The 12304-nt window shown below is 41.9% G+C and overlaps 1 protein-coding gene across 4 annotated transcripts in view; it reads right to left on the reverse strand.

Moving 5' to 3' along the window:
• Positions 1-12304, reverse strand: part of INPP5A (inositol polyphosphate-5-phosphatase A) — a 193120-nt gene that overhangs the window by 60640 nt on the left and 120176 nt on the right. For all 4 annotated transcript variants that reach the window (XM_039553867.1, XM_039553866.1, XM_039553870.1 and 1 more), the window contains exon 9: positions 4450-4534. In XM_039553867.1, the coding sequence (XP_039409801.1) occupies positions 4450-4534 (85 nt within the window). The remainder of the gene's footprint in view (positions 1-4449; positions 4535-12304) is intronic.

Consider the following 12304-nt stretch of genomic DNA (forward strand, 5'->3'; position numbering starts at 1 on the left):
GCTGACTGAAAAAAATACTCTTCCTTGTTCAAAACCCACCTAAAACACTTGAAAGGTGACTTTAATAGAGCACGAGTGGTAAACTGGCTCACTGAGACAGAAGGAGTAACACTTCTCTGGATAAGCACAGCCAAAGCTGGGAGCTGAGATGCTCTGGGCTGGAGCAAGGAACAGGAGGGAAGCAGCTCCAAGTTCCAGCACAGTGCCTGGGCCAACTGGAATGGGAAATCTCTCTGTTTTTAGCACCTTCTCTAACAAAGAAGAGGAAAGGGCACCCCTGCATGTGCCAGCCCCAAAGTGCCAGCCACGTGGATGCAGTGTGTAGGAAGCCTCACACACGTAATGACAGAGGTCACAACCCTCTCACTGCCCTTCCACAGATCCACGTGAATGAGGAGCCACAGAGAGATTTATGGGACCAGTTCTGCTTCCACACTTTCACCAGCAAGTGTTTGTGGAGTTCACAGAAAATAATAGATGCTAGTAAGTTGTTTACATGAAAAAAAGAGGTAAAAGAGGAGATCAGAATGGCCTTGGACCTGTCACAGCGTGAAACCCCATAAGCTCTGCAGCAGGCACCACAGGGGAGAGAATTAACTTCTTCCATGTGGTCACTCAGAGTCACTTCATTTCTCTAATTTCTCACTTCAAACAAAAGTAACCTGACCTCCTCAGTTCTTAGTAATAAACCCCCTCATTCATCCCCACGACCTCCTGTTCCCTTCTTATTCTTAACGTGTTCAGAGATTTTAGTATCCTGGTTTTATTCAGGTGATAGCCAAGTTGTCTTATTTCAGAACTTTCAAGCATGTAATGTATAACCTTTTTAAGAACCAAAACACTAACTCATAATAATGATTTAATTTCTGGAATATTCTTCAAGTTCAGCTTACGGTGTATCTCACTGCTGCTGCACATTTCTTTAAAGTCACCTCATCAAATCTCCTTTCTACTGAATTTTAGAAGATAATTTTCCAGAAACAGAACAAGTACCTTTGTCACACGTGCAACGATAAATTTACAAAGTACTTCTGGTAAGTGCAAAGATTACAGTGACCTGTGTTAGCTTTAAAAGGAGAGAGCAGAACTTTTGGAAAACTTACAGGAAAGCTGTCTCCTACACAAAGAAACATCACAAATCTATGCTTCTGTGAAAGGCTGTGACAATACTTGTACTAGAGACACGGCAGATAAGCTATAGATATAGACTAGAATTCATAGTTGGACCAATAGAAAAGTTTGTGTAATTTTTTATATGTTGCAAACACTTCCATATATGCTGGGAATAGAGGTGCCGGAAGATAATCTGGAAGCAGTGGGCAAATTATCAGAATGCTGTAACACCCAAAAAAGTCTAGCATTTAAAAACAAAATTCAGTAGGCAAAACTTTGAATTTAAGCAGCAGCAAATCCTCAGCCACCTTTGCCAATATAGGATTAAATGAATTTAGCTGGCTGTCAGACAGAAAATTCAGGTCTTACAGCATACCTTAAAGTGACCAAAACCTGAGGAAATGTACATCTCTCTTCTGCAGTTACTGCCTTATTAAATACATTTTGTAACTACAAGGATTATTTTTGCTGGCTGAACAGGGTGGTGTCTTCCAAGAGGCTGGACTCTAATGGAAGATTTCCTGGATGTTTTACAATGATAAAGCACTGGCATTCACCTTCCTTAAGGAGAGAGACTGGCCCCCCCAGCTCGGCTGCACAGGCCCGGCGGGATGTGCCGGGATCTGGCCCCAGTGATGCTGCCAAAGCAGATCAGGAACTGACCAGCAAACACACTTGGGAGATTCACTGGTGCTGTCTCAGCAACAGCACCTCCTGGCACTGCCCATGTGGCAGTAACAACCTTCCCCTGGATTACACCAACAACAGGAAAGCACATTTTCCTAGCAAGGAAATCAATGTGACCTTAAATTAAAGCTCCCGTAAGTGTTCAATAAATTATATATTAATGATTTATAGTCTATTAATTATGAATTAATACAACATTTTTTGCATCTGATTTAGGACACTGCATGTCAGGGTCTGGACTCCACATTCTGAACAGCTCTCAGATTCTCCCTTTAAATGGCTTAATTGGGAAATTCTTTAGAAACACACTTTATTCTCTGTGTTTGATGTAACCACAGTCTGCATTTACACAACACAAGTATTGCTTGTAGCATCTCAGTGTTCAAGCGTTCAGCAACTGTGGTCTCAAGAGGGAATTCAAAAGGTCAGCAAGAAAAGCAGAGATAAATCTTGTAACATACACAAAGATGACAGGTCAATGGATTAACCCTTACAATTCCCAGTATTAATTCCACTGCTGAATAGTCCAAAGAGTGGTTAATACCCATTTACATGGGCACACGTTTAAATACCAGAAGGGACTGGGATAGCCTTTGGAATGGGAGTTTCCCAGCTTAGCACAGGCTCACCCTGGGGCTGGTACTGAGCGTTTGGGACAGAAGCACCTCTGGCTGCTCTTGTTCCTGTTCTGCCACTGCCACCTGTGCATGGCCTTGGTCACAGCACTCAGCCAGCTCCAGAGAAATGGCACCTTTGAGTCACACCCTTTACAAGCTACTTTGTGATTTCGGCCTGAATCTTAAACACAATCAGACCACCAAGTCCTACCTAGTACAATTCCCTTTAGAAGTGGCCTATAGCTCTGCCCTTCCAAATTATACTTTAGGAACTGGTCTGTCACCTAGGAGCCAGACCTTACTGCCAGTGCTGTATGCTGACTGTTAACTCCCTTAGGACTGTTCTGGTGCCTAGAGGCAGTCTGAGACACACGAGACAACTGTTTCTTAAAGCTTTGGGGTCTGCTGACATACTGATTTATAAACTGCACCAAGTACAGAACACTACAAAACAAACTTCCTATGACTTTAGCTGTCCATGTACAAAGTGTAAGTGGAAGTTTCTGGATCAACTTCAGTTATGCCTAATTAACATTGCAGAATGGCTGGGCGAAGTTCTGATTACTGGGCTATACTACTTCTCCAAAAAAGCAGTAGAAAATCTGTATTATTCTAGTGCTTTGTACACTCACACAGGCTTGTACCTTAGGTAGGAAGAATGAGAAAATGAATTTGATTCATCTTCCAATTACACCTTTTGTGCTCGCATGCAGCAACATTAACTGGCAGGGGGGAAGCACTCCCAGGATGCTGAGTACTGTGTCAGGCTCAGAACCCACTGCGTTCACCCTACTTGTTCTGCAGCTCACTCAGTTTCCATCACTTGGGGTTAGTGACAGTATTTTGTTTGATGGGGATCATTTTGAAACTCACAGATAGAAATGTAGAAATCTTAATCTATTGGTACTGAAGCAAACACCCCCTGCAGTTTCAGTCCTGCAGACTGCAGGCAGTGTGTAAGTCAGGAAAAACTTGGAGCACCCTTCATCAGTACTGAGTGCAGGAGATAACTGCTGCAGTGTGACTGACAGGTGTTCTCAGACAGGAACATTATCAATAACACCATCACATCACTAGTGAAGAAAAAAGGCATAATAGTTCAAAATCAAGTGATCTCTGAACATTGATGATAACCAAGGCAGCCACAGGATAGCAGAGCAGCTCTTAACCCTTAACACATGCAGTATGAAGCTGCATATTCTGAATTAGTGACTTGACTTTCATTTCAACTATGCTTTAAGCTTGTTGGCTAAATGCACTATAGAAAGGATTCCAAGAAGTTATTGGTTTCATATGCAATGTTGTAACATCAAACTCCTGTTTTTCAACAGATGGAGTACTCATCACATAAGGAAGGAGAAGAGCACTGTACCACTGAATGGGGGAAAGCCAGCCTTTGGCACACAGGACATTTCCCACAGCTTCATTTACAAAATTAAAACTTTTGGCTCAAAAGATACATGCTGACCCTCAAGAATACCAAAAAAACATTGCAGTACCTCAGAGAATTAAAGTGGGGAAACCGTAAGATTAAACTGGTTTTCAACCTGGGTATTATTTCCGAAACCATGTTACCTGGAGCTTCAGCATTCAAGTCAAAGTTAACTCATAATCAAAAAGGTTTAGTACATTCTTTTGGCTTTATACAAATCTCCCAGTCACCCTTCCACATCAAGATGCTACTGGGACAAAGGTCTGTACTGATGACTGCCTGTACTTTTAAAGTGTGGAGTTCTATCACAGACATTTAGGAAATGCCTCTTGTTTTTTCCTCAGAGTAGGAAGGTAATGCAGTACTTCCTCTGCTTGCAGGAAATTATTCTGATTCACTGTGAGCTATAAGGAGATGGCAAAAGTCACAACCACGCAATGTTAGTTACTTGTTGGATGTTCCTGTTAAAAGTAGTCTTGGCTAAGTCTGATGTCAATATTAACATTACTTTGTTAAGTCACTTTTAGCTTTTCTACAGGGAAAAAAATTGAGGAATCAAACCTGGTAGAGTCTACAACAGAAGAAAAAGAGAAGTCCTACCTCTACTACTGCTTTGGCATCCAGTCTAAAGTTGAAATCTCCAAAGACAAAATATGAAACTTTCTCAAACCGCTGATCTATAATTCTGGAAAAAAATGAAAACAACAAACCTGTCATTCGGCTTTACATACATACAACAATGTACAAACACACACATTATCCTTAAGCACAGTCTCAGAAATAATTACTGGAACCATCAAAACTACCAGTTTATACTGGACCAATATATTAACCGTATTTTTCAGTTGATTTTCTTTGCTTAGGCAATTCTATCTCCAGCCCCTGTACAAGAGTGCATCTGATTTCCTCTTCCTGGGTGACAGAGCAAGCTGGGGGAAAGCATATTTGCAGCAGTTCATACAAATCTTGCAGAAGTGGCATTTGGGGACCACAGAAATCTTGAGGGTATCATGGAGGTCCTTCACACCTTGGCAAGTTTAAGGACATGGCTTTGGGCTGGGCAGGTAAGAATTAGGAATGCTGAATTAGCGGTGAGTTCAGAATATGTTTGAGTTTACTGATATATAAGTAATGTTACCAGTGTTTTTGGCTACTTTGAGAACCACATGAGAAGTGACATGGTAGGGCTAGACATCAACCATCCCATCCGACAGACTGGGCATCCCTGAGGTTCCCAGACTGGCTACAGTTCTCTCAAGACAGCTCTCTGTGTTGTTCATGGCAGATTTTTGATGAGGCTGTAGCTAACACCTAACAAGTAATTGCTCCAGCCGTGGAGTGAAGACTGACTTTTTCCTCAAGCCTTTGCTCCGTCCTGCCCAGGGAGATATGGCATTACTATCCATCTTTCAAATCCTGTGTTATTAAAAACTGTCATTATATTATTAGACAATCTATTATTAATAACATTTGTGAGGTACTCTCAACAATATGCAGTTTTGCAGCTTCTAGAGATCTTGGCATTTAGAAATGCACCAAGTCATGCTTATTTTCAAACCAGGAATCAATATAATTCATCTATTGGTGGCTGAGGAAGGTATGAAACATCCAAAACTTGAGTGCCACAGCCACGAAGAATTTATGCACACTAAATGCACAGAACCCCCCTGGGTGTGCAAGATGTGAGAACTAAGGAACAAACACAGGCAATACGCTGTGAACATTCTGGGAATACATAAACATGTAAGCATTACACTGTCAGAAACTCCAGGTGAACCCGGGGCAGGGCCCACACAGACAGGTAAAGCATTATCCAGCAATCAGGAGCCACTGCTGCTCCATGAGGAGGCACTTGTTTCAGATGGCTTTACAAGTTCTAATGCATTACATCCATTTATTCTCAAAGCTGTAAGGAAAGATGTAATACCGGATCTGTAATGAGATACTGCTCCTCCTCTGAAAACATCTCACAGTTTTCGTCAACAGTAATCTATTACGTAAGGAATATTATTCTATGGAAGAAATTATGTGCATTGGGCCTAAGACACTGATCATTTGAAGAAAATGTCTTGCAAAGACTTATCCATTTCCACTATGAATATCTCCAATCCTCCATTTAGCTGACAGATTACTGCTGGCACTGTTAATAAATACTGCCCACTGTCAGCTCCCAGCGAGCCCTGAGAAAAACCTGTCACTCCTGACCTGCACAAAACATTAATTTGATTAGTGCCCTCGTGGAAAATTGAAGGAAAATGAGAACTTAAAAGTTAAACCATTTACATTGCCACATTTGCTAACACCATCATTGCAAATTCGGATCCACAACTTGCACATCAGAACAACTGATTTTGCTTTGCCAACTGTCCCGATTCATGTATCAGCTTTGGCTCTGCTCGTTGCCATTTACTGCTGACACAGGAATGACATATTGCAGGAATGACATCAAGGTCCACTGAAGGCCTCTTGAAACAAACTGCGACTATGAGAACCATGCCTGTGATTCTATTATGCAAAGACAGATTTTCCAAATAAACAGACTATTCCAAAGATAGTCTGTAAAAATGTCTCCAAACTGATGAACAAACCAGCTGATTAGTCTGCTTCTGATCAATTAATTAAAACTCAGTCATTTCATAGTCCTGCACATTACCTGATTTAAACATGATTTGCATACAAATCAATGCCAGCTCTACAATTTATAATTTTGTCCAGTTTCTCCCCCTGTAGCTTGTCTTGTTGGACATTTTAGAAAGAGTGTCTCATGACAGACTAAAGTAAGAATCCAAATGTTACTTCTTCAGAATGATGCTCCAAGTGGCTTCTGACACATCTCTTTTCACAGGTGGTGAAATTAATTCAGGTGTACAGGAAAATTCCCAACAGTGGCACAGCAAAGGACGCACACATTTATGTACTTACTAAGTGATGTGGGGTACCTAACAATGAAATTTCTGTTAAGTGACTCAACTTAATACATGTATGTAAGCTACTGTCCTTGCCATTATTTACTATTAGTAAGTGGAACTTACTATTAGTTCAAGAGATCCCAAATCTTAGACCTCTTTCTGCAGTTTGGAACTCTGATAGCTCTGTGCTGAAACACTTTCTGGTGCCTAAAACTGCCCTGAATCAATGGCATGAGAACTAGTTTTCCCGACTGTGCTTTCAGAGTCAGACCACAAGTCCGCAAAGGAGATGGCAATAAAGAAGAGTACAGCAATATCCCCTCCCCTGGGAACACGCAGAAAAGCTGCCTGTCACTGAGGGGACTGGGACAGAAATGGGGCACTGCAAACACAGCCAGTCTGGCCAGGGACACAGGGAAAAGTGTTAGGACTGGGGTGAGAGCTAAACAAAAGTCCTCCATTTCTTGTGTTTCCATGTTCTAAACCACAAATATGTACAGTTCAACATGTGTAGAGGCAACTGAGAATTCAGAAGACAATTTTTTTGAAAAATGAATGAGTGCTTGCAGAAAAACTAGGAAGGCTTCCAAATCTATGTCATTCTCCTTTGCTTTTTGTTTCTAAAAAATATCCTTCCTTTAACCACGAATCAAATACTCCTTTAAAAATGCTGCCATGAATCACTCAATGAAGTGATAAATCTGAGCCATATAAAAAGAACGCAGCCAACCCATGTCACCAGCATAAATCCTATGGTTTTAGTGGGAGGACCCAGTGCGATTTCCTTTAACACCTTTTACCAGCTCATCCCAAGGGGTTTCAGCAGACTTGAAGGCTCTATTCCTGTACAATTTTAGATAGCTTATGACAAAACAGGTGACTCAGTCAAAAATTTCATGACTGTACACAAGGCACAGGTATTTCCCTTCCACATTTCCACATGCCAGCACACACAACAAATCATCAATGCCTTCGCTGGCCATGCTGCTTGTTGTGACCTGTGGCAGGCCATCAGGAGGGGACAGGGGTTCAGAGTGGATCCAAAACTTCAATGTAAATGAAACAGAAAACTCTTCCAACAGATGACAGCCAGCCCTTCCTTTCCAGAAAGAGGTCTTCATTTTGAAAAGGGTGGAAGAACACATTCACCCTTCTCATCCTTTGCTCTTGCTCCAGAAGGAATCGCTTATGGGAAAAGAGTTTGCTCACATTTAAAACATACCAAAGAAAGATCTTCTGCACGTTTTTGGAAGTCAATATAACAAATTGGCAAATCAGCTGCACTAGGAAAAAAGCATGCTCCCACCTGGGCTTACTGATGTCCCTGGTAAACTTTAGAGCACACAACTATAAACACCACAGATAATTTCTCCTCTACCAGTTCCAAAAACACAGAATATGTAATTGCACAAGGAGTCCTTGATAACAGACTCTTCACACCTGGAACACATTACCTTAATTATTTTAATATATTTTAATAATGGTTTAAAACTAATTCTACATTTTTAATTGATGACACTACACTGAAAGTCTTCTGCACTGGATGGATTAGTGTTTGTCTTCACATCTTGCTGTATTTTGAGAAGTGGCAGACAAGTTGAATGAAAGAGCCGAACAGGTTTTTAGCCATGACAGGGCAGTAAAAGAAGGAAACATTCAGGCAATTGTTACTTTCAAGTACAGTTTACAGTCCAAGTTAGCTCTATGCTGAAATGTTTTGACAAATGTTTTAAATCCATGATTTGTACCTTTTTTAAGGAGTAAACTTGACTGTCACTGCAAATTAACACTAAATTACTGCTGCAATTTCTTTGCTGCAAAATAAATACATATAATTCTTATTTTGGTCTAACAGCTGCAATTTGGCTCACTCTGGGAATCAGCAAGAGCTTTACAGGCCCAGAAAGAAGCTCCTGTGCTGCAATGGAGACATCCTTGCTCTGCTGTCTCAGTCAGGCTTCAAGCAAACCTCGTTCCCTCAGCAGAGCTTTTGGCATGGCAGACCCTGACACGCTGTCCTGTGACAAAACCATCTGTTATTCTGGGAGCATCAGGTGAATTATGAGGAACCTCTGACCTCCCCGAGCTGTGCAGCTTCAGCTTGGGCTGACCAGCCTGGCTGGGACAGCAGCGGGGCCGGACCGAGCACAGGCGATTGAGGGAGAGGTCACACAAATGCCACGGCAGAAGCCTGTGCTCAGGGTCTGCTCTGGGAGCCTGGGCACCCCAAATTCCTCTGCCCTAAGGACAGACCTCTCAGCTTGGGTGGCAGTGTCAGCTACCTGGACTCTGAAGGCGAAGTTTTCCCAAAGTCACTTAGGAAATGTCAGATCCCTACCAAGACTAAAAGAAGGAAGAGGCAGAGGTTCCTCTTCTCAATCCTACTGGAAATCTGGGCCTACTTATTAATTTCAGTTGCTACACGCAACAGCGTTCAGTGCAGTCCTAAAGTGAACAATTCTGTGTTATTGGAACCACTGAAATCCTTTTGCAATTTATTTTAAAGTACTCATTATAGTAGCTACAAGTAAAGTTAATTGATGAAATGCCCCTCTTCTATAAATGCTGTATGGGCACTGTATACACACTTCAAAGCACTGAAATTCAGCCAGAAAATTATAGGACCAACTTCCCCTTGCTTTCACACTTTCCCCCCTCCTATACTGTCCCCCCTCCACAGAATGGAGAAGACAAGAAAGCAGTTAAATATCAACAATTTGGTCATGGAAGAGAGCAGCTGAACATGATTCAGTGTGACAAGAGGCACTGTGATTTGGCTAAACCATTTCTCAGGGCACTTTGTAAGGAGGATCAGCAGCATTATTCCTTTAATAGCCATGTCGAATGCAATAGCCAGCTGGGTTTTGTCCCAGACCAAGGTATCAGCATCAGGTCAGAAGGTAACATTCTGTTTACACGATTATTTCCTAAAGCACTTATCTTCTCCTCGGTGTGAAAGTTGACTTTTCTGTTTGTAAGGAGGCCTAAAGAATTGAGGGAATGGGAAAAATTAGCTACACTGAGCTGGAGCTGAATGGCATTAGGTGGGAGGTCTGAGAAAGGCTGCAGCGACGCTCAGCAGGACACCTTATTAGCCGCGTCATCGCAGTTCATTCAGGCAAGCCATACCAGTGTCACCAGCATTCCCACACAAAGACAAAGTTCTTCACACAGTCTATAAACATGCCTCCCTGGCCAATTCATCCTAACTTGACAGCACTCAAAAGAAGGGTTTGAGGGTTTTGGTTTTTTTTAAACACAACAATAACATAACAAAACAAAACAAAAACCGTGCAGCTCTGCCAAGCAGGCTGAATGGGGGAGAAGGAGGGACACTGTCACATTTCTTGGGAAGAAACAATCTAAAGGTCAAGCCATATTTTATTCAGTGAGCAAATTTTTATAATTAGCTGATAAATACCAGCTAATATGAGCCCTTCCATCTTTCTTGTACAACTACTGGGGTAAGATACTATCTCTCCACAATCTATTTATTTTTGTGCATTATCTGCACATGGGAGTTACAGACACAAAAGCTTTTACAAAGGACATAGAATCAAGGGACCTTAACACGTGACTGCCTGTATAAAATGTCCTCTCTGAAGTGAAGGAATATGAGGATCACAGCTGACACACCAAGACGAGAGGATCAGTTTATTCCTGGTACGATCATCATTTCTCATAACAAACTGCTCACCTTGTTTACTGCTGACCTGTGCAAAGCTTGGAACCACAGCTTCTGTTTGGAGTTGAGACAGCAAAAGCAGCGCTGGGCTCTGCCCCCACAGGGGCTGTGAAAACCCTCTCTCACATTGGGTGAAGCGTTCAGGGAACACGTGGGGCACTCGCTGCGCGCGGTACAGAGCCCGGACCTTGTCCATGGCAGGAGTCACTGCACCAAAGGCATGATCAACTCACCTTTCTTGTCCAGTCAGGATCTCACCCCAATGGGGAATGTTTAGAAAAGTGACTTGGCCATCCTGTTGGCAGAAGCCAAGAGCTGGTTGGGAGGTGGCAGGTGACCTATGGATAACAAGGTTATACACACCTTTTCCACGGATCTATAATGCCAGAGGTAGTAACAGCTCCTGCAGTGACTTCTGGTGGAAAGTTAAGGAACGACAACATTGAAACCTGTCTCCCGCTACAGCCACATCAGGGAACTGAAGATCAAGAGAATGTAAATACTAGGTTTTGGCTTACACCAACGCAGACACAGGATTGCTGTGTGGCCGGTTGGATTTCTGCTGTTCCTATCTGCACTGCTTTTTCTTTTTTAAGTTTTACTCAGAGATCAGCTCAAACACCTCCACCTTGAGAACTGGTTCCCTCCAGCAGAGGTTTCAGAGACAGCTTTGAAACAGAACCCTGTCCTCTCCTGTGTATCACCTCCCTTCTGCAGCTCGCACCCTTTTGCAATTTCAAATACCAAATTTTCAAATTCCAGAAAAATCCTCATCAATTCTGAGTACACATTACCTGGTGACTGATAGTTTAAGTGTGCCTCAAAAGCCATAATGGAAGTGCCTTCATTGGCATGCCCAAGGTGGTGTAGTGCCGTCATTAAAAAGATAAAGTTTATGATATTTCTGTGCCTTGTTCTTTCTGATATAATAGCTAAAACCTATTAATAACACCAAAATATCTCAAAAGGTCAAGCACCATACAGCAAGATGAAGGGAATTGTCAAGAAGCTTAGGCAATCATCTTAGCACTCAAGACATTTGCCAGGGCTGTTTAACTAATATGTGATGTTCACTTTTCATTTCAATATAGTGCCATTTGGGCAAAAATGTTGTATTTTTAAATTAATTACAATGTCAGCAGCTATTAAGATTAAAAGAAAGACCACATCAATAATAAATACTTAATCCAAAGAAAGGATTACAAGAAGAGCAATAAAAATCAATTTTTAGAGCTGGAAAATTGTGACTTTTTCCTCACTTGACTGGTATTTTCATTATATTGACAAACCCATGATCTTACCTGACACTGACATTCGCCTAATGAAATAGCAGCCCTGGATAATGATGTAAGGACTTGTCAATTCTGCTACAGGACAACACAGCACTACAGCTCCGGTGTTAGCATACAAAGAAATTTTCATGCTCTTCAGCTGATACAAGAGAAGACTACAAGAAGAAACCAGAGAAACCATATGTCTTTTTGAATCTTTGCTTTATCATGGAATATTAACATCCTTCCACATAATTTCTGAGCTCTTCAGTGTTGGTGACACTTGGAGCTCAGCAGACAGCAGGTAACTGCCCTACCTTTCTCTGCATGAGGCCAAAGACATCCCAACTCCTGCTTTTTGTTCTGCGGGGCTCAGATGTGGGGACCTAAGCCAAAATCCTGTGGTCACTTAGTGTCAAAAGTGCAAATAGTGACACAGAAATAACCAGGATATATGGCAACAGGATACTGATCCATTAATTGTTAAGGTTGAGGTAAGTATTTTTGTTATGCATCTAGAGAAACTCAGACTGAAGACACTGTTTGTCCTAAACAGCTCATTGATAGAAAGGGCAGTGCGATGGTTGAGG

The sequence above is a fragment of the Corvus cornix genome, chromosome 6, assembly GCF_000738735.6.
Source record: "Corvus cornix cornix isolate S_Up_H32 chromosome 6, ASM73873v5, whole genome shotgun sequence".
In the NCBI taxonomy this organism is placed as follows: domain Eukaryota; kingdom Metazoa; phylum Chordata; class Aves; order Passeriformes; family Corvidae; genus Corvus; species Corvus cornix.